The 26,293-nt window shown below is 35.5% G+C and overlaps 2 protein-coding genes across 8 annotated transcripts in view; one reads left to right on the top strand and one right to left on the bottom strand.

The window, feature by feature from the left end:
- Positions 1 to 16,713, bottom strand: part of LOC117338010 (protein tweety homolog 1-B-like) — a 28,586-nt gene extending 11,873 nt beyond the window's left edge. For 4 of the 7 annotated variants that reach the window (XR_004534949.1, XM_033899207.1, XM_033899186.1 and 1 more), the window contains exons 1-12: positions 16,242 to 16,713; positions 14,980 to 15,140; positions 13,177 to 13,288; positions 12,084 to 12,319; positions 11,240 to 11,335; positions 10,709 to 10,781; positions 8,405 to 8,474; positions 7,430 to 7,491; positions 6,505 to 6,594; positions 5,636 to 5,775; positions 5,054 to 5,155; positions 4,406 to 4,528 (exon numbers count right to left, since the gene is read on the bottom strand). Coding sequence is in view for 6 of the 7 variants with exons in the window: in XM_033899207.1 (XP_033755098.1) it covers positions 4,406 to 4,528; positions 5,054 to 5,155; positions 5,636 to 5,775; positions 6,505 to 6,594; positions 7,430 to 7,491; positions 8,405 to 8,474; positions 10,709 to 10,781; positions 11,240 to 11,335; positions 12,084 to 12,319; positions 13,177 to 13,288; positions 14,980 to 15,140; positions 16,242 to 16,382 (1,406 nt within the window). In the remaining variant the exon portion in view is untranslated. The remainder of the gene's footprint in view (positions 1 to 4,405; positions 4,529 to 5,053; positions 5,156 to 5,635; positions 5,776 to 6,504; positions 6,595 to 7,429; positions 7,492 to 8,404; positions 8,475 to 10,708; positions 10,782 to 11,239; positions 11,336 to 12,083; positions 12,320 to 13,176; positions 13,289 to 14,979; positions 15,141 to 16,241) is intronic. The other 3 variants (XM_033899215.1, XM_033899199.1, XM_033899192.1) reach the window with 1 other exon arrangement.
- A 54-nt stretch (positions 16,714 to 16,767) lies between these two features.
- LOC117338058 (dual specificity mitogen-activated protein kinase kinase 6-like) overlaps positions 16,768 to 26,293 on the top strand; it is a 34,745-nt gene continuing 25,219 nt past the window's right edge. The window contains exon 1 of the mRNA XM_033899237.1: positions 16,768 to 17,042. Coding sequence (XP_033755128.1) covers positions 17,036 to 17,042 — 7 coding nt within the window. The 5' untranslated portion in view covers positions 16,768 to 17,035. The remainder of the gene's footprint in view (positions 17,043 to 26,293) is intronic.

The following is a 26,293-nucleotide window of genomic DNA, read 5'->3' on the forward strand; positions in this document are numbered from 1 at the left end:
TGTACGGACAACATACATCTCAGGCCACCTATACATGTACCATTACCACGTCTATATCGCTCTGTGTATGGTTGATAAAATGATATATTACCTATATACTGTATATCATACTTATCATATTCATGCAAGGGTGCTACTTCCACCTCACTACTCGTACGACGTCAAGTACAATAAAATCGTTATCAATACAAAGAAAAGAGTCATGCAGTCTCTCTCATCTCTCTCTCATCTCTCTCTCTCTCTCTAAAAAAAAAAACAACCCTCATCTGATATATTTTTCTTAGTTGAATAAAAATTCTCCCGAAAAGAATGTTTGGAAAAAAAATATCACCAACAAACCTTTCTACTGAAATATCCATTATATTAGAGCCAATGTTCCTTAATGTGAAACAAAGACAACCAACCATGATCAATCATAATTTTCAAAGTTTTAAAGCAGCTATATGACAAGAATACCACAGAAGTAAGTGACCTTGACCTCCGACTTGAGAAGCAATCCCATGCAAGCACTTGTGATAAGGAAGATAAGCATGAAGTTTGAGTTTGATCTGCCCAATGGAACTTGATTTATCGCACGGAAATATCTGTGAGGACACACACGAGTGTATGATCAATTTGATTAAGATATGAACTTTCAGCTATCAGTCGTATTGTACCATCGAGGGCAAATATTCAAATTCAGCTTGACCTTGTTTACAAAGACTTCCATGCCTCCTGGACAATACAAACCACTTCATGTGATTGTACAGAGTACAAATACTTCCTCTTATCTCTGTAATTATCATTGAATTTCATATTAAATGTCATTGTACCATTGATATCTTCTGTTCTGGTGAAATAAATGAGAGAATCAAGTTCCCTAAATTGCCAAAAACTTTATATCAACACATTGGGGTGTAAAACCTTACTGTATATTATAAGATATTCGTTGAGAATTTAAATATGTACTTTTTTAATCTGAGTGAAGCTCCCAAAATGAACATAAAGAGTGTTTAGATAACTGTACGGACTTTTGAAAGGTGGTATGTATGCAATCTGAAAACAAATTCTTTAAACATAAAACTAAGGAAATTATAAATGAATGATGAACTGGAAAGTGTGGCAATGACTTTGACCTTTACTGACCTCTAAAGGTCGCACTAACCCAACATACAATGTCAGAAGGGCGTGCCAATCATGAAAATTTTAATGATTAAGTTAGTATACATGTGAATAAATCAGAACTTATCGAAACCCGGAATAATTTGCATCTAGTTAGATAGTTCTCCCCCTAAGATGGGCAAAATTAAAGCTGACCAAGTGCTGCCCCCCATTGATGGACGAAATCGAAGCTGGCAATAAAATGTTGTCCCCTTCAGACTGGCGAAGCTGACAACAACAACAAAGTGTTGTCCACCAAGATGGCCGAAGCTTACAATAAAATGTTGTCCCCTTCAGACTGGCAAAGCTGACAACTACAACAAAGTGTTGTCCCCCCAAGATGGCCGAAGCTTACAATAAAATGTTGTCCCCTTCAGACTGGCGAAGCTGACAACAACAACAAAGTGTTGTCCCCCAAGATGGCCGAAGCTTACAATAAAATGTTGTCCCCTTTAGACTGGCGAAGCTGACAACAAAGTGTTGTCAGCCCAAGATTGGCGAAGCTAAAGCTGACAAGTAAGTGTTGTATCAAGTTGGAAAACAGAAACGACCTGCAAATTTCTAGTACGAGAGAGCTCAATCTACACAAAGAGAATCTGCAAAGTACAATGTCATGTATCTATGTGTTATAAATAGGGCATTTCAGGGGCAAGTGTTTGTCAAAAGTTTGACTATCACACACACTGTGGTTGGTGATCCTTAGCCAAGCTGTTACACACATACAGGTGACGGTGAAGTTGTCTGAAGAAATAAAACATAAAACACACTCCCACACATAATTAGACAAATGTCATTATAAACATACACGATCAATAACGTGTGTTTAGTGATGTTTATTTATCACTATAAAAATATCACACAAAACAAGCAAAAAAATTTCTGTGTAAGATAAAAATCTGAGTACATTTAATTTTAATAGATTAATTTCTTCACATCTTGAGTACAGAATCAATTTTTTTCATATGTGTATGATATTGAGACATTTGCTGTTTTGTTTTATTTTTAATTATTTTGATTTCCTTTTTTTATTTCTATTTTAAATTTACAGAATTTTTCGCCAATGTGTAGATAATATATTTTTCGGAAGACAGTTGAATTTTCACTCAGAATTTTTGCGACAAAAATTAGCATGCAAAATTTACCAGGACAGTAATAATCTGTGTCAAGTTCTGTTTCAGACATTACTATAAGCAGCAAATTTACCAATGTCATACATATGTATTATCCTGAAGAAAAAATAAAACATGTAAAAAAAAAAAAAAAAATCCCGAAATCTCATCTGTTTAGTATGAAGCTATGATGACTTAACAAGTTACCTATAGTGAAAATGTTTGTGGTTATATATTTGTATGCATGTTGGGTTGCAAGCCCTGAAAATAGCCGGGGTCACTTGAGGGAGGGATGTCATGTAGTAGCTGGTGGCTATACCTCACTTACTGACCATCATATAGGAACCCTGTTAGTGCTTTACAGTTGGAGCAACTTGTCTTGCCCAAAGACACAATCACAAAAGCATAGCTTCATCTCTGATCTGAGCATTTTGTGAAACACAAAACTGAACTAGGTTAGGAGTTTAAGTTTAAAGACTGATAGTGAAACAATACAGAATGCTGAGATGAAGCAAAATTTCCTGTTGTAAAAAGAGCTAGCAAGCCTGGTCGAAGTTATTGCAGAACAGTGAAACTGTGTATAGCTGATCTGACAGGGACCAAATTGTGACCAAATTTAGGATAGGGAAAACAAATTCAGTATAGGAATTCATGTTTCATATAAAGAATCTGGAGATCAGAATTTGCATTTTTTTAAATAAAAAATCTGGAGATCAGAATTTGTATTTCATACAAAGAATCTAGAGATCTGAATTTGCATTTTTTTTAATTAAGAATCTGGAGATCAGAATTTGTTTTTCATATTAAGAATTTTGAGATCATTCAGACAATAATGATTCATCGATCTAATGTTTAAATTGTGTAATTAAATGTAAGGGCATGATTTTTCTTCAGGCAATTAAAATGTGTTGGTTTCACTGTACATTCAGTAGCCAGGACAACGCGTTGAGTGGCATTTCACAATACGAGTGGAAGGTACGCGATATGTGCAGGTCATACCTACATTCTAGGTCTCATTAACTCTTGGATTTCATTATGATATTATGACTGCGGTGTATTGATTCTACAGCAAGCTATCTGATTTCGATACTTTATATCTTTGTCTCAGGGAAAAAATTCCCAAGCTTGTGGCACATAGCTGTGGTTTGATTAAGCTAGTGTGATTTAGATACCAAATGTGATTCAAAAGCCTTACAGAAAAGTCAGGATCAATCTTTAATACACTGGCATTTTCATGTTGAAGTAAGATGGTCATCTGCAATCATTGACTGTGTCTTGAAGCATAACCATGGAAACTTTCAGCGTCTTAGGGTGCGTACAGTCTGGTAAAATCATGTTAAAACCAATTTCAAGGCCCCAATGAAATTTTTTAATGAACTTTTCATATAGATCTGGTAAAAACATGTTCAAACCCATTTCAAGGCCCAAATGAAATTGTTTAATGAACTTTTCATACAGGTCTGGTAAAATCATGTTCAAACCCATTTCATACACCTTATGAAATTGTTTAATGAACTTTTCATACAGATCTAATCAAATCATGTTCAAACCCATTTCATGGCCCCATAATGAAATTGTTTAATGAGCTTTTTATACAGGTCTGGTAAAGTCAAGTTCAAACCCCTTTCGAGCTAGGCCCTAATGATTTTTTTTCAATTAATAGTCTAGGAACTTTAACACTTTTTTTTTTTTTAGATTTTTTTGCAATTCCAGATGCTTCACAATTTTCATACATGTTTTCAGCATTTACTTGTCCATTTTCCTTCCCAGGTCCATCAGTTTGAAACACAAAATAAACTCTACCTTAATATGTACTGTAACCTATCGTTTTATCAATTGACCCAATATTAAAACAAAGAGTCACTCTTTCAATTTCCATTAAAATTTCCTTTTTCCCATACTTTGACCTGTGTCTATGATATTCAAAATACTGAATTGCTTATTCAAGGACTTTTATAGGCCAAAGTAAGGCTTGAAGTAATTTCAAGATTTTTCATGGATATTTTCAATGACATTTCCAGACTGTATGCACCCTGTGACTCTCCAAGCATACAGCTATCAGTGTGTTTACCGCTTTTTGACCCGTTTAACCCTTTCTGTAAAGCTTTCAGATGATGTTGGTATGACGTGTGGGTTAAGATTATTACAACACATACTATGAGCGGTCGTTAGGAAAACTGTTGGATGACCCGATGTCCGGGTGTATACTGCCATACCCATTGTAAGGTGGAGGTCGAGGACAGAAGGGGTCAGCGTCATCCACAGGTCGATAGCCGCGCCTGAAAAACATACACATATTACAGTTTCAACTACAGATCTTAATCAAAAATCAACGGCATGGATGTTCAGGTGGCACAGTGGTAACACACTTGTCTTTCACCTAGGCGACCGGGGTTGGATTCCCCAATTGGATGTGAAAAGGTAAGGATCACCTGTCCGGCAATGTGGATTTTCTCGGAGTACTCTGGTTTCCTCCCACATTAAGACTAGTACACGTTTCCATGCGGGCCAACAATAGCCATTCATAAAACTAAATGATGCAACTTATTTTGCAATTAGAAACCATCATTTTTTTATTTGAATTTATGACTGTTTAAAAGCAGATAATTTTCCAACGTTGAAATTTTCCCAAATTCTCATTCACAAAACTAAGATCAAAATCAAATACAAGTATATATGCATCAACGTGTTGACTAACTGTGAAATATAGAGTAGAGCAATGATGTTAATGTGGAAATGGTTTGACAAGTCTGAAAAGCAAAACAAGCTAGAATTTTTGCCACACAAGAACCACATGTACATACTTCTTGCCGATGAGTCTCCAGAACCTCGGAAGCAGACACATGGTGAGGATGAACATCAGTCCGGACACTGGCAGACACAGCAGGATAAACACCAGACCAAGCCTGATAAAATATAAAACATAACATTAATCCAAAATCTGACGCAAATAAAAAATGCAAATTGCAATCGATAAGTAGTAGGCTCTAAACGCAGAGATTGTTTGCTGGGTTTGTCACCCCTTGAACTGCCTGGGTCATTTTGAGGCTAGGTCTCATTGTAGATGTTGTTGACTACCTCACTGAACAACATAGAGAAAAAATTGTAAGCTTGTAAACTTCTGTTGAATATTCATTAAGAAGAATAGCTTGTAAACGCCTGTTGAATATTCATTTAGAAGAATACCTTTTAAAATTCTGTTGAATATTCATTAAGAAGAATACCTTGTGAAATTCTGTTGAAAATTCATTAAGAATATTCATCAAGAAGAATAGCTTGTAAAATTCCGTTGATTATTCATTAAGAATGGCTTGTAAAATTCTGTTGAACATTCATTAAGAAAAGCAAATTCACTCAAAAAGTGAAACAGGTTGATTAATACATACATAGAAGTGTTACAGATGCCTTGAACAGCCTGGATGTAGTTCTTGTGTATCTCGCGACAGTCTAAGTCCTCGGCTAACACTGTGATGTTACCGGAACAATACTCTAGCTCCTCTGCAACCCTTCGCATCGGCTCCATTAGCTGTCGATACAAACAAACCAAATTTATCCTGATTCAGTATTACCATGTACAATGACAGTTGTTCAGAAATCTTTTATTTCGACGACTGTAATTTAACAGTGATAACTGCATGCTTAGTAATAATCCCATCCATCATTACGAGCAAATCTTACACAGTGCGATTTACAACATTTCATTGTACACAATTTTAAATCTTAAATTCCTGAATATTTAAAATTTAGATTAAGCACAATACAATCGGGTTCCAAAATACCTTTCAGTACTGTCACTAAAGTTTCCGAATAAAATCTATTGGCATGAAGTTTCCTGGGTTATCTCCCCATGGACAACATTAACTAGGGTCAATTTGAAGCGAGTATCCTCGTAGTATTTTTTTTGTGGTATATACTATAAGGATACCCGCCTTAATTGACCTACATAGGAGGCCCAAGGCATGCCATTCAGAGGTAAGGTGGCCTGTGTTCTAACCAACTGAGCTATTGCGACCTCTTAGCGCCATGATGAATGATTACCATGGAAACCAATGTACAGAAACTGCTTTAATCACATTCATAACTTGTGACAATAAGATGACAGCTAAGAAATGTACATTTAAAGTATACGTCAGGTGCAACAAAATAAAATTATCAGCAAATCTAAAAGAAAATCATCTGCTGATTTGTGCGGAATCAGGAGGAACGTCCTCTTTTCGATTAGAAATGATCTATTTCCATAATGTACTAATTTTACCTGAGGAATGTTGAATGGTTTCACTATAGCCTTTATTTTGTACAGCGTATTATTTGCTTGTGTGACAGCATCTCTGGCCATTTTGATGTTCTGAATAAAACAAAATTATATCAACTATTAAAGCATCAATCTGTACACAAACAATACACATTTCTGTCTCATTCTTTGATCTAAAATATCCACATTTCTATATTTCTTTGACTTATTTTTTTTTATCTAAATACATATGAACAATATACAGATGAATTCTAGTTAAAAAATATGACAAACTTCACAGAAATCAAGATTGAACATGAAATTGATTTATAATTTTTCAATAGATCATGAGTAGTATCAATCACGAGGGAAATTTGTTGTGGTTCAAATTTCTCTTTTTTGTAGATTTCTTGTAAATGTAAACTTTTGAATTATTTTACAATAATTGCGAAACAAATCATACTGACTTATATTAATCATACTTCTTGGGTTGGAAACACCCCTCGGGGTCTTACTGTACAAAGAAACCGGTGTACCTTGGGAAAACTCATGTGGTTTGGCAGGTGAGCCCCTCTACCTTTTCACAATTTCTTTTAAAGATATCTTTTTACTGCAAACTTTGCAGACATTATCAAAATGTAAGTTTTCTTTGTATAAATTGCAGATTAATCCATTAATTAAGAGTGAGAGAAAAGAAATGGAGCTCAGACAAACTCTTTTTTTTTAAGTAGGTCAAAGGTCAAAATGTAGGTCAGGGTGACCTAATTTTAGTACCTGATCCACTGCCTCCCTTAGGTCTATATAGGTGAACCCATGGTCAAAGTGTGAAGTTCCAGAAACAGTGTAGGGGATAGGGTACGGACAAACCAAATTGAAGAAAGATGGAGAGACAAATGCAAAACTAGGGGGATTAACAGCAATATCTATTCATCTGTAAATCAGTTTTTACCTGTGAGAACATGTCTGGGTCGGTGGATCCAAGTGGACATTCAATATAGGCTTTCACAATGGCTGTAAACGATAAGAAAAACGTATCAAAGATTGCAGCATTTCCATAATTTGTAAAGCATTTTCTTACTTGAATGTTGCATGATGAATTGCATTTTTTTTCTTAAAATACTGAAATACCTATCCAATATAACTTAAAAGTATACATATCTTGGTGTGTGCCAAAGTTTTAGTACACTGTGTAATTTTTACAGATTGGATAATCAAGGTACTATATCACTGTTTTTTTTTTATTCTTCAGATGCAATTTTTGACAACAAACATGATAATTACTGGTTCTTTATGTGAATAAATGAAAGAGGTATGACAATGAAAGCTAGCTCAATTACATACATGCAACACAAAACAAACTTGATATTACATTTATCCAGCAATAAGCCCATGTCTGGTAATCACCCCAAATCTGGTAATAAGCCCATGTTGTGTAATAAGTCTATGTCTGGTAATAAGGCAAGCCCATGTCAGGTAGTAAGTCCATGTCTGGTAATAAGCCCATGTCTGGTAATAAGTAAATATCTGGTAATAAAGCCATGTCTGATAATTAGTCAAAATCTGGTAATAAGCCCATATATGTTAATAAGTCAATATCTGGTAATAAAGTAATGTCTGGTAATAAGTCAATATCTGGTAATAAACCCATGTCTGGTAATAAGTCAATATCTGGTAATAAGCCCACATATGTTAATAAGTCAATATCTGGTAATAAGCCCACATATGTTAATAAATCAATATCTGTTAAGAAGTCCACGCCTGGTAATTAGCCTATCTATGTCTATTACAGTTCAATAATGTTATATGATGCTTATCCTTGTCCTGAAATAAGCCCACCTACTAAGTTTAATCAATTTTATATGCCCCCCCCCCCCCCCCCTAACTATTATGGCTTATTACAGGATAAATACAGCCATTATATTACCTCTGTCTACCTTCTGTGAGGTTACGTTTTCCACAAACAGATCTGGATCGTAACAAAGGTCAGCACCAGCCTGTAAGAACAATCAATATATAATTTAGTATACTCGGCTTTTATTTACTCACTTGGAATGAGGCTGTTATATCTCATTTTGAATAAAAATCAAAGTGCCGCGGCCACTCATAGGTGTTGTGCACGAGGGATTGAAATACAGGAGAAAAGCAAAAATTAAATAAATATAAAATGACAGGTAATAAGAAGTACTTTTTTGTTGTTTTTTAATTGCATTCCTGAATGTTTTACTGATGATTATCCTATGTCATTTTAAGGAATTTTATTGACTTTAAAGGCTGTGGTTGTGTTAAAGTTGTGATGAATGGTGAAGAATTAAGTTTTAAAACCTCCCTTGAATTGGCATACTATGATCAAATTTAATTTTTAGATCAAATAATCTGTGATGTCCGTCATGTTTCTTGATAAACCACATCACGATTCCCTATGTAAGATTCCTGTGAATTACTCTCCCTGTTTATTTTGGTTCCTAAGTTTTGAAATCGTACTCAATTTACTGGGTTTTTTTTCTCTCCGTGTAATAACTGATCTGAATCCTAATTAGAGATCTGACAACTTTCGCTAGAAGAAAATTGTCTTGGAAATTTAATTTGAAAAATCTCAGACTAAAAACAGTATTCGATGGACGAGGGCCATTTTTATCAACCCAAGAGCCAATATCGCATCAAAGTGTATACGAGTTACCTCCCCTCTCACAAACCAGGAAGCAAAGGTAATAATTTGCACAGAAAAAAGTTCAGAATACTCAGTGATAAAATAGGTCATTGTGTACGATTTAAGCTGTTTTTCTATACCTTATTTAAATTCTACAAATGTCTTCAGACATATAAAAGCGTGAATCATATTACTTAATCACAAACAAATACTTCGCAGAAGGAGACAAGATTGTGTGTTGTTAGCCTTTTTTGGAAAAAATTATTTCCGGTCTCATCCTGAATTCATCGGGATTTATCATTGAAATGAGTGACATTTTGATTCCCGAGAGAGTTCCGAATGAATTTGTTCTAGTGAAATTTGGCGCTGACTGCTTAGGTTGCTGTTTCACAGCACCTAAAAATTGTAAATTTGGAAAGAATTTTCTATTTATTATAATAATGCTCAACATGGCTTCATATCTAATGTGTAGTTAAATGATTATAAAAAAGAACTCCCTCAGTATATATAAGTTAAACAAACTTGCCTACTTCATTTATTAATTTGAAGAGAGTAAGCTAAAAGCAGTTCCCAAATAATATCTCCTCAAAACTTGAATACTAAACTTTTAAGCATGGGGATGGGAATTATTTGAGGGTAAGTATGGTACTTAACTTTTACACTAGGGGATTGGAATTATTTGAGGGTAAGTACAGTACTAAACTTTTACACTAGGGGATTGGAATTATTTGAGGGTAAGTACAGTACTAAACTTTTACACTAGGGGATGGGAGCTATTTGAGGGTAAGTACAGTACTAAACTTTTACACTAGGGGATGGGAGTTATTTGAGGGTAAGTACAGTACTAAACTTTTACACTAGGGGATGGGAGCTATTTGAGGGTAAGTACAGTACTAAACTTTTACACTAGGGGATTGGAGTTATTTGAGGGTAAGTACGATACTTAACTTTTACACAAGGGGATGGGAGTTATTTGAGGGTAAGTACGATACTTAACTTTTACACTAGGGGATGGGAGCTATTTGAGGGTATGAAAGTTATTTGAGGGTAAGTATGGTACTAAACTTTTACACTAGGGGATGGGAGCTATTTGAGGGTATGGAAGTTATTTGAGGGTAAGTACGGTACTTAACTTTTACATTAGGGGATGGGAGCTATTTGAGGGTAAGTACGATACTTAACTTTTACACTAGGGGATGGGAGCTATTTGAGGGTAAGTACGATACTTAACTTTTAAACTAGGGGATGGGAGCTATTTGAGGGTAAGTACGATACTTAAATTTTTACACTAGGGGATGGGAGCTATTTGAGGGTAAGTACGATACTTAACTTTTACACTAGGGGATGGGAGCTATTTGAGGGTAAGTACGATACTTAACTTTTACACTAGGGGATGGGAGCTATTTGAGGGTAAGTACGATACTTAACTTTTACACTAGGGGATGGGAGCTATTTGAGGGTAAGTACGATAATTGACTTTTACACCAGGAGATGGGAGCTATTTGAGGGTAAGTACGGTAATTAACTTTTACACTAGGTGTAGAGAGTTATCTGACATCATCAGATTGGAACAATACTTACCACAGTCCCCCCTAGATAAAATCCAGCAGAGCCCCAAATCACAAGCAAAGTCAGGAACCCAATAAATATAGATCTGAAAGATGAAGAAAATTAATTCAATCTCACAATATGTATCTTATATTGTTGCTCTCAATGAAAATACATTATTTTTTAATAAGAGAGCACATCAGGGAGATTAAATTGTCAATCAAAGCATGATGACATTTGGAAGTGTGGTTATGTCTTTCATTTCTCAAATACAATTTTTTCTTTACATACATCATTTACCCTGACACTAAAGTTAGAAAAACCCTGTCATTTCCGAAAACAAAAAAGACTGGATCATTTGATCTGTAACAATGATGATGTCTTTACCGACAACAAGAAGGACTGGATCATTTGGTCAGTGACAACAATAACTGTGACTTAACCGACGGCAACAAGGATTGGATCATTTGGTCAATGATGATAACCCTGCCATTACCAACAACAAGAAGGACTCGATCATTTTGGTCGCTGTGACAATGATAATTCAATATATGTTTTACTTACAACATAACAATACATTTTGATTTCTGCCATATAGCTATAAGGATCAGAAGTAGGACTCCCAGAGTGAAGCACAGAGCTACAACAGTTCCAATCCATCTGAAATAAAGATATATATTTATTAAATATTGTAAAATAGTCTTTAAAATCTCAGGCAATATCATAGAGAAGCTGATATTGATCAGACAGTCTCAGTTCATTTTAAATACAAAATTTTCTAATCTATCTGAAATAATGGTATATTTTTTTTAATTAAACATTAATTTGTAAAATGGCCTTTAAAATCTCAGACTATATTGAAGAGATTGGAATTCTCAAAATCCATATTAATTGAAAACACAAAACCTATTAATTTATTAGTGAACTTATAGATAATTCAATGACAATTTGCTTGATTAATTTATCAAACACTTATAATAGCATATAATAATCGGTAGGTTTGTAGTACCAATACCTTCAGTATTATAAAACGGACTCGGACAATCTGAACCTTAACCAGCTGTAGGACGTCAAAATCGTAACTATACTATTCACATTGGTAATCATATGCTGTTCGTTATACAACAATGTACAACCCACTGAAACAACAGATACTGCTAGCAGTCAATTTCATTCAGGTTTACACTGTACTTCAGAAAACAACAAATTGTAACTAAATAAACTTGGATATTTGAACGGTGCCCTTTGCTGTACATATACAGGAGGCGACAGATATCGGATAGTTTAAATGCTAACTGGATAACACTTTAGATCGGGAGGTTCCAACCAAACCGTGAACTGGGTATCCGGTGACCTGCACTAGCAATAAATTAAAGTGCATTTCTCCCTGAAACAAAGGTAGACTGACCTGTAAAATTCGTAGTCTGTCGTATCCTGTACTATATAATACAGGGTTATATTGGGTGTGGCTAGTCTGATCGAGGCCACATCACCTCTTGCTTTCTTTGCGGCTTCTGTGATGTCGTTGGTGAGAGATTCCAGTGATGTCCTGACAGACTCGTTTGTGTACTGCCGTATGACATTCTCCAGGGCCAGTACACTCCTCTCTGAGATGCTTTTAGCCAAGTCGTTCAGTGTACCCAACTAAAGCACAAACACCAAATATTTAGTTAAGTTTCACATAAATTAATTTTTCTCAACATCAACAATGAATCATCTGTGTCCCCATGGGCAGTCAATTTACAAGTTGTTTAGACAGTATGTGACAGGATTCCCATATATATGATATTCAATGAGGTAGTCACCAGCTACTACAAGGAGAACAATCTCAAAATGACCCTGGCTGTTCATAGAATATTTATTTCAGAGAAGAAACAAACATCCAAAGCTTTGATTTACAAGTGTGCATCACATACAATGTTGTTGAGCTCAACTTAATACGCTATTTTTGCAAATGTGAAAAACTATGATATTCTTTACCCTTTTTAATCATCATCTAAAGTTCTTTCCACTTAAATCCATATCTGATCTGGTTTTTTTTTTTATTTTTAAACTTTATGGTAATAAAAGTTGTCAAAAGACAACATAGCTCGATCATAGCTCGTCAGGTGGGTTGAAATTCGGAACTGATTTTATTCAAAGTAGGACAAAGGTCAAAGTAAATGTCAGCAGGTTCCTTGTCACAAGAAAACATCAGTCAAATATGGAAGCTCTGTAAATATACAGTGGCTAAGGTTATAGTTTCTAAAAAGTAGGTCAAAGGTCAAGGTCAGCAGTTCCGTAATTGTAGTACCAATGGAAAGGTCTTGTCACAAGGAGCAAACATGTCAATTATCTTAGCTGTATCCTCATTAGTATTGACATAACACTGTTATATAAAAACCTTAACCTAGCTGTCTAGGGACACCAACAGGGGAATATAGCAATAGCTCCCCTGGACATCATCCTGGCGAGACAAAAATTAAAACAATTTATGGTTATATTAAAATTATATGACTTACGGTGTCTACCGCTTCTGTTATTGTCTCGTTGGTATCCTTTACAGCCTCTACAAATTTGCCCACACCTTTACTCGTTTGTTCATTGCCATAGAAACCAGGAGTTAAAATTCCTCTGCAAAGATGAATAAAGAATTTTTAATAAACATACTGTCTATATATAGCAGTATTGTCGAAAATCCAAAAACACTGCATTGCTTTTATTCATTTACTATTTATGTCTAGCCCTGTTCTGTAGGACATTTCTCTGCTGATCATGAAAGGCTGAAAGACAATAATAGTGAACAAATAAAATAAAAAAAATCTAAAGGACTCGCACTGATAACCTATACTGTAAACTATAATCTTAGTCAGAATTCAGCCAACACTTTTCCTGGACTGAATTTTTTTGCTGAAATTAAATTTTCTGTTAATGACACAAAAAGGTGAGAATCAATACATGTGCATCGGTGGAACTCCTTTCCTCTCATTCCAATACAGGTCAACACTGAGGAATACCGGTAAGAAAGGACAATAATGCAATGATCATTGTTCAGACCTACAAAATCACTCAACCAGGGACCTCCAAACTCTCGATGGACATCATAGCCATTGGAGTATTCAGCCCAAATCAGTTCTGCACCATCCCTCCTTCCTTCAACAAAACCTCCTACCTCAAAAAGACATATATTAGACCCAATATCACATTTCATGGGAAATCAATCAAGTCTGAGACTCCAAATATGAAACTTCCTGAACTCTTGACAGATACTTAATTAAGTCAGAGACTCGAACCCTGCACCTTGAACGCCTGACAGAAACTAATTAGTTAAGTCAGAGACTCCAACCCTGAACCTTCTGAACTCTTGACAGATGCTTAATTAAATCAGGGACTCCAACCCTGCACCTCCTGAACGCTTGACAGAAACTTGGTTAAGTCAGGGGACTCCAACCCTGCACCTCAAGAACTCCTGACAGATACTTAGTTAAGTCGGGGACTCCAACCCTGCACCTCCTGAACTCCTGACAGATGCTAAGTTAAGTCGGGGACTCCAACCCTGCACCTCCTGAACTATTGACAGATGCTTAATTAAGTCAGGGACTCAAACCCTGCACCTCCTGAACTCTTTACAGATGCTTAGTTAAGTCAGAGACAACTATTGACAGATGCTTAGTTAAGTCAGAGACAACTATTGACAGATGCTTAGTTAAGTCAGGGACAACTATTGACAGATGCTTAGTTAAGTCAGGGACAACTATTGACAGATGCTTAGTTAAGTCAGGGACTCAAACCCTGCACCTGCTGAACTCTTGAATTTTTTTAGAGACACTAACTATTTGAGCTACCTATATCTAGCTAGTCACCAGTGTCCAGCCCAGTTCACTGCGGCTACAATTATATAATATGTATACACACTGTGGTATCCCTGGTAAAATCCTAGCCGCAATATATTAATATACCTCGAGCTCTCGGCTACAGACATCTCCTCTTTAGCTCTAACGGTTGAGCATAAGTCTAGTAAGCAAGGGGTTCCAGGTTCGATCCCTAGCAGAGGCAGTGATTTAGATTTAATGAATTATGCACTCTGTTACATAGGTACTCATGTAGCTATAGGGAATCTGGAATTATACGGAGCATTATACTTGAAAAAGCATCGCTGCAACCCCTAGAAACTCCTAGAATTATATGACAGAGACATGGAATGCTCTATTACATAGTATTATATGACGGAGACAAGGAATAATCTATTACATAGTATTATATGACGGAGACATGGAATGCTCTATTACATAGTATTATATGACGAGACATGGAAAAACACTCACATTGACAGGAAGATGATGATGAAGAGGGATACCCTGAGACACGTTGATTTGTCGGTTTTTTGTGGCGGCTTCCTGATACATTGTAGACAGAGGCAACATGAGGTGAGCAGAAGAAAAATCACACACCATATCACGGGTAGGGAGCATAGGAAAAATACTGCCTGAAAAAAACAGCACAAAAGTTATTTGTTTATAATTCCCATGAAATGTTCTTTACAATATTATAACCCACAATTTCATTTAATGAGCAAAAAAAATCATTATAAAATCAGGTAGGTAGGCCTACTGTAAACGTATTAATTTTGGCGCACTCAAACTTTCGCACATTTCTAAATCATAACAAAATTAAGGCACACAATTAAAGCTACAGTATATAAATGTCAAAATTTCATACTCTGGTATATTTGATTGAAAACCCCACCTCTTTGCTAATATTATCAATATCTAACTCTTGTTTATTTCTTGGGTTTTCCAACTTCCGAAAAATGATTTTGGACACTATAGAATTGGTGAAAATCTGCAAAAACCAAAAAGTCTTATATATTATTAAAATATTATTACTATTAGCAATTTCAAAAAAGGTACGAATTAAGAATTGATTATAGCAAAATTAATCCAAAATTTTGATGTTTTTAAAATATAGGGTGTACTCACAATCTGAAAATAGAAACTTCTCTGAGAAATCAAGAGTGTCTTGACTTTCTGGGTGAGTTCTCAACCCGTCAAATGTGACAACAGGTGCCGGACTCCTTTTTACGAAATAATAACATATAACTTATAAGAGTACTTGTATGAAGAGTAAGTACTCTTATACAATGTTATTATTTCACTAAATGAGTCAGGCACCTGTGATGTGACCAGAATCACAGTTCCTGGTTGTTGTTGAGTCTTGACTCATCTTATCAATTACTCATAGTTTTGAGTGATATGAATAGCTCTAGATCTAGTTGTAGGAAAAATTATAATTTTCATTTTAATATTTATCAATTTGACCCCCGAGTCGTTATTGTATTAATCATTTGGGCTATGATTGATTAATCAACTTAATATTCACAAAAAAACTATCAGTTTATGGACAGAAGCCATATGCATATACTGTACTGCAGTAGAACTACATACAGTGGTCGAAAATTAAATACGAGCTAAAAATAGCACCACTGTAAGTGTATCGGATCCTTCAAAAAAGTATTTGTGATCATGATTAAAAATTAACATGTATGTATCCAGTATATCTATATCTATATAGAAATACGTTGATTTACCTCTCTGTAACTGATACTGTCTGGCTTAAATGTAGAGTTGACTGTTTTGAACGAAAAATCCACATGAGGAAATTGATGGAGAATGTCCACAAACCATTCTTTTATATACGTTTCGGAGTCCGTGGCTTCTAATTCAGACATAGTTACAAATTTATCATAGCATACATTAATTATCAATTCTTAATAGATCCGTCCTGGGCGCTCATTTATATCCTTGTTGGTGACTCTTTGTAAACAGCTCCGTTTTCAGACTACTGACAAATCTTTGTCCTCCATTTTGTAATCACGTGACAGATATTATTTCCTTTTGGTGCGCGTAGTTGAAAACAAGAAATGTAAACAAAATGTTTTAACTGTGATTTTATTAATTTTATCTTTATCGGAGATGTTTGAAAATTATTGATTTGTAAGGATAATAAAAAGAAAACACGAAAAGGTATTGTTTGTTGATGCAAGTGCTAAGGCAACCCATGACAGCTTAGGGAGGGCAAGCCCGTCTATCGCGTGAGTCATGCGTGACGTCAGTGGGTTTCCCTCTTCAGAACACTGGCGCATCCGTTTGCAACAGAGCCGCCGAGGTCACCAAATATTTGGCAATATTTTACTATTTTGAAGCGGGATTTGCACAATCGCATCCACTAGTTGATTTCAGTAGACATTCAACTACACAGCTGTCGTATTTGGAGACAATCTGAGGTCAACTCGCTGACTGTGCGGCGAAAAACCGAAACCAGGAAAGAGCTTGCTGCTCGTGTCGGTTCGAATGACTTGGGACATAGCGTCTGACGTTTAGGATGCCAGGTAAGTGGGGGCTGCACGCTCGAATTACGCTAGTTTGCAGCAGTCGTGTATCATAAATGACTTTGCATTATCTAAATTTGCACTAGCTACTGTTCCATTCTTGCAAAAAGATTCGAGACTTTAGCCACGAGATGAGAGAGGATCACCATTTTTTTTAGGTCAAGATCACTGACCCACTCAGTAGTGTGTGCGCACACCCTGACTTTTGCGCACTGTCTCCTGTCAATTGACGAAATATTAACACCTTAAGTAACTGCTGAAAACTTACCTTACATAATCAACTTAACGTACACGCCGTCTTCTCACATAAATGATCGTTTACCGTGTCAGTTAAAAATAATCCAAACACACACAGAATATACAACTTCCTAGTATTACTAAATAATGAACTATTCTTGTCAGTAAAGCTATATATTGAAATACCTTGACTACTTTCATAAGGTGTTTTCTAAATATTTTTATTTATGAATTGTTTCAAAATAAAGGAGAATAATTGTCTGTATCATGTAACTATGTGTAAGTCAATTAATTTTTTTTTAATTTTAATCCCTCCTGTATAATTTGTGACATAAGTCTTTATATTGTAATGATAATTGTCAATTAGTAATAACGACAGTACAGACAAGTATATATATATATATATATTCATCTATTCAGAATGTCTGTCTCGTCTTCTTATTCAAATAATTCTTAAAATTACCATTTAACTATCTGTCAAAATATCACCAATATATCTGTAACCATGGCATTATTTTTGTAATGGCGCAATACAAATAATTACATAATAAAGCACCTCTATTGCATGTGTTATGATTCATAGATTGACATTATTCAAGATAAGTTGACTGATTTTGCAACCACTTATGAAATTATGAAAGCTATATATGTAATTAAAATCAATTCTCCATTAAATCAGGATTTAAAATACCAATCGCCTTTGGTTTTCCAGTGTAAACGGAGCAGATCTGTGTGGCTTTATATCAAATATAGTGTTAAATATGTTCTCTGTCAATCAAATGATAGAACATATGTTATTTTTTACTCACTTTAGGCGGGATCCGAGTTAGGCTCTGTCGGCATTTGTTTTTAATTGCACCCTTTTCTTCGACATAGATGTATATATAGGCCTATATATATGAAGGTATTAAACTGTTTTCCGTTATCCAGTCCCAGTTTCATCAAATTTCCTAAACTTAAGAAATTCCTTACCTTGAAATTTGATCATAGCTTAGGAAAATCACAGAATTCCTTAACAAAAGATTTATTCCTTGCTTCCAATAATGCCTTTTCCTAGTATGGGATAATTTCAGTGAGCGGTAGAAATTCCCTTCATAACCTGAGGGTCAAGATGGTTCATGTTTCATACCAGTTGTACTTTCAACAGAAAAGCGTGTATTGCCAATCGGTGCGTCCTCCGGGGATCAAACCCATGTCCCTCGTGTTGTTAGTCTGCTGCTCTACCGACTGATCAGCTAAATGGAATTCCCTCTAGCGTGAAGAAGTTAGTAGGCGATGGTATGAAACCTGCAGTGCTATATACTGATAGCGGCCTTCTGCTCGCTCTGCTCCGTGACTCGTAAGGGATCTTGCCAATTGTAGCTCGAATGTTTAGAGCATCTCATGATATGTCCAGAGTTTGGATGTCCTGGGTTAGAGTCCCATTCTTTGCATTCCTTTTCTGTTATATTTAGTCCGATACCATAAACACATGAAAAGCATTGTAATTTGCTTTAATATGTTGTGTGTACTGGTATCTTCATCCTCGAAAAAGAAAGTTGATGATGTTGTGATTAGGCAGAAATACTGGTTCAACTGTTGTTGATGCCCGTCACTCCCTGCCATTTTATAGAGGTATATAAATAAACTTGTGTTACCCTAGTTACCCATTGCATCTCGCTGCATCCTATCCAACTCTGAATCAGTGACATATCTCGAGAATCCCTCAACATATACATGTATATCTTATACCACAGCGGTACTCCAGGTAAGCTGTGTACAAGTGTAAAATACCCAATAAAATTTGCTAATTACCTCTAAAAACTTGTGTGAACATCATGTGCTATAATTACCCCTACTAGTACTATATTTGAATTATCCAACCACTCTGTTTTGAGTTACTGACGTATCTTTGAGGTACCTGTGATTTGAGAAAAAAAAATTACTCAAAGATGTCGGCCAAAATTTTACCCCTCATGTTTCAAAAGTGCAAGTACAAATATCTGTCTGTCAAAAAATGTTATAGAGTCCTGCCGAAGTATCATAACGTCAAGTTTGACACCTGAACATATTCTGGTGGTCATATTGGTCAAGGTTAAAGGATCAAAGATGACCTTTGACCCATTCTGCACAGAATGCATTAATATTGATGCATAGGAGGTGGCGCATTTGTGTTGTACAGACATTTTCTAAATCTATTTGAAGGGTCCTTATTAAATGCATAAAAAGAAACTTGTTAAAACTTTATGCAGTCGATTATGTTCCCTATATATGGAATTTATGTATTTCCTTCCTTGAAATGAAATTATACATGTATGTGTAATACATGTATTGCAATGGGAGGTCATGTGACAATGGCCGAGGAGGGAGTAATACATGGTATAGAGTGGGAGGTCATGTGACAATGGCCGAGGAGGGAGTAATACATGGTATAGAGTGGGAGGTCATGTGACAATGGCCCAGGAGGGAGTAATACATGGTATAGAGTGGGAGGTCATGTGACAATGGCCGAGGAGGGAGTAATACATGGTATCGAGTGGGAGGTCATGTGACAATGGCCGAGGAGGGAATAATACATGGTATAGAGTGGGAGGTCATGTGACAATGGCCAAGGAGGGAGTAATACATGGTATAGAGAGGGAGGTCATGTGACAATGGCCGAGGAGGGAGTAATACATGGTATAGATAAAGTGGGAGGTCATGTGACAATGGCCAAGGAGGGAGTAATACATGGTATAGAGTGGGAGGTCATGTGACAATGGCCGAGGAGGGAGTAATACATGGTATAGAGTGGGAGGTCATGTGACAATGGCCAAGGAGGGAGTAATACATGGTATAGAGAGGGAGGTCATGTGACAATGGCCCAGGAGGGAGTAATACATGGTATAGAGAGGGAGGTCATGTGACAATGGCCAAGGAGGGAGTAATACATGGTATAGAGAGGGAGGTCATGTGACAATGGCCCAGGAGGGAGTAATACATGGTATAGAGTGGGAGGTCATGTGACAATGGCCAAGGAGGGAGTAATACATGGTATAGAGTGGGAGGTCATGTGACAATGGCCCAGGAGGGAGTAATAGTATGGTATAGAGAGGGAGGTCATGTGACAATCGCCCAGGAGGGAGTAATACATGGTATAGAGTGTAAGGTCATGTGATCATGACAATGGCCCAAGAGAATAATACATATATATATATGAATGGGAGGTCATTGATCTATACAGAAATATAGGTGACGCTTACCTTGACTTTAGTTTTTATATGTATATTTCATAGCAAGTACTTGTCTTCTTGGATACATTTATGGGAAAATCTATTAAGACTTTTTAACAGAAATAAAAATGTATATATAATACCTGTAGAAATCATGCACAGCATATTATTTGTGTCAACTACCAGTACTACAATCGATTTATATGCCTTGATTGTCACTCACTCATGAATATTCATTTTCTTAATATGAATAATTATCAGTGAATCATTTTGTAAGTTTTATCTCATTCTAAAAGGAACACTAATGGCTATAATTCATTGAAAGTTCATCAATATATTGCATGTTTAAACAACAAAAAAGACTTTTCCTCAAGGCCTTTCTGCTTTCATAGGCTAAACTTCAGCCTCCACAAATTACATGTAGCAGAATTGGTAAACATCAAGTCAGCATCCGAGACCGGCAGCAGACATTTGTTTAAAAATATTCTGACGAGGCTGTCATTGCCATTTTCAGCTCACTTGCTTGAAGGGCAAGTGAGTATATGATGTGGTATATATATATATGGCGTCTGTCCGTTTAGACAGCGGCATCAACTTTTCCTTTAAACAACTTCTCAATAACTGAGAGGGCCAGAGACTTGATATTTGGCCTGTTGCATACTGGGATGGAGGGCTACCAAGTTTGTTTAAAAAATGACCTTGATTCAAATTCATGGTAATAGGGGTCAGATATGCTAATATCTTTAAAAACTATTTTTGTCAATCAGCAAGAGGCCCAGAGACTTGTGCATGTAGCATGCCGATGTGAAGGGCTACCAAGTTTGTTCAAAATACTGGTCTTGACTCACATGCAAGGTCACAGGGGTCAAATAGGCTAAAATCCTCCTCTCAATAACCCGGAGGTCCGGAGATCTGATATTTGACCTGTAGAGTGCTAGATGAAGGGCCATCAAGTTGTTCAAATAAATGACCTTGACCTAAATTCAAGGTCACAGGGTCCAAATGTTTCCTTGTTTTAGCAAATTTTATGTCTGTCAAGACTTGAATTTTGCAATATTTTAGACTTTAAATGAATTATTTGAATTTGCATGCATAAAGTTAAAAGTATTGCATTTTTAGACAAGCATGTTTGTTTGTTTGCTGGGTTTTTTATCCTCTTGTGAACATGCATTTAGGGTCATTTTGATGCGTGGTCTCCTTGAAATTGTTGGTGACTACCTCACTGAACAACATTTGGGTGGCTCGTCGCATATGTCATCCACAGCAACTATAAGACCGCGACAGTACAGACTGGCCCATTCCTCAGCTTCTTGAGAAGCATGTTCCGACAAATTTCGGGACGTCGAACCACACACCTTGGATCTTCACCTGAGGCTAGGTGGCCAGCACTTTAACTGACCTGAATTATTGCGGGGCCCATCATTAGCATGAATTTGTAAAGCTGTATGACAAAGAAAGACAATTTTCTGACTCCTTGCTGCCCTGGCAGCAGCACCTCAAACTCATAATCTATAGCACCTAATCCCCTAGCCAGAAATGCCTGCAGCTTATTCCACTGCATCACATGTGCTGACATATCGTAGGTCCTCAAAGATTCACAAATTCTTTTTTAGCAATAAGAAAAAGCAAGTAATTAATAACCAATTCTAAAGTATAATTTCAAGGTTAAAATATCAGAATAAATAAATAAATAAATAAAGCAGTGATCTGTTAGATTTTAATGCATGATATTAGAAAATCCAAGGTTGTGTAAATGTATGTGTATTTATTGTATGCATTAAAGTTTCTATAAATTTCTCTTCAGCAGATCTAGAATTTGAATAATTAATTGTCAAGTTTATTCTAAAGCATGTTATGTCTGGATTAATTACATAATTTTAATTACGTTTCCTTTTTATAGATCCATAAGTCATGTTTATAAAATTGTTGCATCTCATTCTCATCATATTTCTTGTCATTTTGCTCTAGTCTCTCTCTCGCTCCCCCCTCCCCCCTCCCCACAGCTCTGCAAGCAGTTTGCCCCAGTGACCTAGATTTCACAAAACACCCAGACATGCATACATTGTACCTACAAGTCTGTGCATGCTCAGATCAGCTGTACATACAATTAACAAGGCTTTGATATCACTTTGTAATAAAAGATACAAAAATACATATGTGCTTTATTATAAACTCTTTAAGCATTGCTTCAGATGTTAGGGAAGTCTGCAGTTTTTTGAATACATTTAATTATATTAAACACGATTAATCCCCGCTGTATACCGAGCTTGCACGTTCTGCTGGCTCTTTCTTTATTTACTTTTGTCCGTCCTTAACAAATTTGCAGATTCAATCTATTTTGTTTTTCTTTATCAAATCGCAAAAAAAAAAAATTAATTTAAATAAATAAATAAAAACAAACTGACTTTATAATTACTATATAATTTTAAATAATTATTTTGTCTGAACTAAGTTTTAGATGAAAATGTATGAAGGATAAAATACACCATCATCAAACTCCGTCAGTTTCATATTCCTTGTGAGAGATGGTCTTGTGGCGAGTGTTTTAGATTTTATCTAATAAGGCCTGTGCTAAGTAAATAGAGCTGTCTGCGTGGATTGACTCTGATCCGAATTCAGTCATGTGTGACCTTGATCCCACCATTACGGAAACTGTATAAGTGAACTTTCTTACATAGGAATGCATCGTGAAAGCTTTTTATAGCTAAAGTATGAATAGATTTATTGTTTTTGAGAGTCCCTTTGGCCTATAGCTATTCAGTATTATCTAAACTTTTAAAAAGTTATTACCATATTCTCCAAAACCTGCATCTTGATTTTTGTGGTATTTTAATTTTAGGTCAGAAGTAAGAATTTACTTAAAACCATTTTGTATTCAATAATTAGCTTCCTGTTCATCATCAGATGATAGGAATTTGAAGAGCTGCTGGAAAATTTTGAAACCTAAAATTTTGTCATATTGTGTCTGAACATCATGTCTGATTCCAAGTTCATCTATGTAGGCTTTCTCTAGATCTCAAATCATGAAGATCGTTAGCATTGTAGTATAAATTATTCATCAACACAATCTGTAGCCGTTGATTAATTTTTGTATAGAAGTGTCACCATATTTCTATTTTGCTCCGATACTGTGTATGTGAACGTCAGTATATATATATGCTTGTACTAAGCCAGATATGAAATTTAACATCAATCAATCTAGATCTGTCTAAATCTAGGTTACGTATACATTATATTGATAGAACGTTTGTCATGAAGTTGGTTTTTTTTTATATATATATATATATATGTCATATATTGGGGCTTTTTCTCACTGGTTTTGGAGAGAGTCTTTTGTCTCATTTTGGGAGGAAAATTGGTGAATTAGGAAAAAAAATTCAGGAATTAACTGCAAATTTTGGGAATTTGGCTTAAATATGAAATAATTTCAATTGGGAATTTTTTTATTAATTAGAAAAAGCCCTGTATATGTATTGAAAATAGTAAAAAAAAACTTACACAGACTCAAATTATTGCCTTTGCTCCATTATGGGAGATCTACAGACTTTTTATTATATTATACTTTCAATCCATCATGGAAGCTCTTCACACTGTTTATATATAAACAGTCTGAAAAGCTTCCATGTTTGAGAGAAAGGGCATTTTTTTTTTTACTATATATGGACCAAGTGCTAATGCTTAACGAAGACTATGTTATGTGTCAATCTTTTTATATATTTATATATTAAATATGTATATATTGCTAACAGACGCCACAAACTGTTACAAATTATTATTTTTTACTGGTATGAAGATTTATATCAAGAAATGTACAGAAATGAATCAACATCTCTGATGGATTTTCATGGTCAACACATGTACCGTATCATTCTGAATTTAAATTATTTAATGTTTAAAAAGTCTAAATCTCAAAATTTACTGTTTACAGCTGAAAATTTCCTTCCCAGTCCAGTATAATTGTAGGATTTGTTCTGAGGGGTTTTGAGGCTTGTGATATGAAGGTCCCCATTGCCCATTTCCAATTGCAATGATTTCATATTTAATTAAGTCAAATTCCCAACGCTTGCATGTAGTTAATTCTTCAAAATTTCCTTTCCAATTCACCATAATTACACATTTGCCTAACCAAAAGTCCCCCCCCCCCCCCCCCATCCCAAATTATTGGGGGGAAAAGCTAAGGCCAACGCTAAAGTGAAAAAGCAGATTTTGTGTACAAACTATATATACTTAAATAGCCATAAATACGGTCAACAGACATATGAATTTGATATATAGTGTAATATATAGTGAACAGATTAAATTGACACATCTGGTATTATAAGGACATGTATGTTGTACTTATGTATGTATTTATAGGTTGCTGTACTATAAATAGCACATTTGATATTGATTTCAGCTGACCTATTTATACAGCTCCAGGACACCACTCCCTGTGTAGATCTTAACCTATTAGTTATTGACCTCATCTTATCCATATCCTAATATCGGCCAAACACATGTAGGTCTCTGTTGACTGTGTAGCTGCTATGAAAAATATAAACTTGGTTTTGATGAATTTTCATGAATTATATGGCACAATTTGCAGAAATTGCAAATTAAATCCTTAATCTTACAATTTATTTGTTTTTCTTTTTGAAGAAGACAAACAAATTGCATTTGAGTAAATTGTCACTTTATGAATTGACAGCCAGGCCAATGTCATTTTGAGGTGGGTTCTCCTTGTAGTAGCTTGTGGCTACCTCACTGAATAGCGTAAATAAGACCCATCAGCACATTGTGCATTTAAGTTATGCAAAGACCACACTCCGACATTTAACACATGCACACAATGATCATATAAATTAGGTACTATATGCTGTCTTCAAAACTGAGGTACATTATAACTATTCATCATCGAATATTAAGGATTTCTTGTTTATGATGCAAATCTTTATTCAAGAAGATTGTTTGAACTAGTGCCAGAAGGGATATCTGGTTCACAGTTCGGTTTGGTCTTACCGAATATAAGTCTTATCCAGTTATCATTTGAAATCCAAAAACCTTATTAGTACATGTCCTCTGTGGTAAAAGGTTCCGCAAACCCCTTCTCCACTGTTCAAATCTCTGTATCCATACAATATAAGCATTCTCTTGAAGTAAAACTATTTACTGGTTTTGTTTCTTTTTATGTACATTTTAGCAGCCAAGATCATATTAAGTATTATAACGTAAATATTATTAAACTTTTCAGTGCGAATTTGTCTGTCTCCAACAAGCATATGAGTGAGCGAGATTTGTACTGTCAGTTAATGGAAATCATGAATGTGCAGGTAGGATGCGCATTAGAACTACACAGCACATGTCACACTTGTTGACGTATTGACGTACAGTTTTGTTGTTAGTTTCCTGGAAGTACATGTTAACCTTAAATGAAATTAATGATTAGCAATATCTGTCCCAGTTTGTTGTATTCATAGAACAGTGTGTGAACCAATAAGCTTTTGTGTATTGTACAGTACTACAATATTCCTTTACATTGATCATCCCATAGCAGAGTTCCGCACCAGAGGGCGGTTATCTGCAGTTACGGTTCGGTTAGCCTGACCTGGTTATCTGGTTAGCATTTTTTGCTAACTGTTCTAGCACTAGTTTGAACTTCTGCATTCCATGCATTACACAAGATTATGAAAGGAGAGGAATTTTGTGACTAGGTTTTACTGCAGTTGAAAATATTTCAGTGTTAAAACTGATTAAATCCTTAAGCACATATTTTGACATCATTGTAATTATATAATGCATCATGTTATAATATATATAATAATAGTATCTTATTTGTTCTTGCAT

This window comes from Pecten maximus, chromosome 1 (genome assembly GCF_902652985.1).
Source record: "Pecten maximus chromosome 1, xPecMax1.1, whole genome shotgun sequence".
Lineage (NCBI taxonomy): Eukaryota > Metazoa > Mollusca > Bivalvia > Pectinida > Pectinidae > Pecten > Pecten maximus.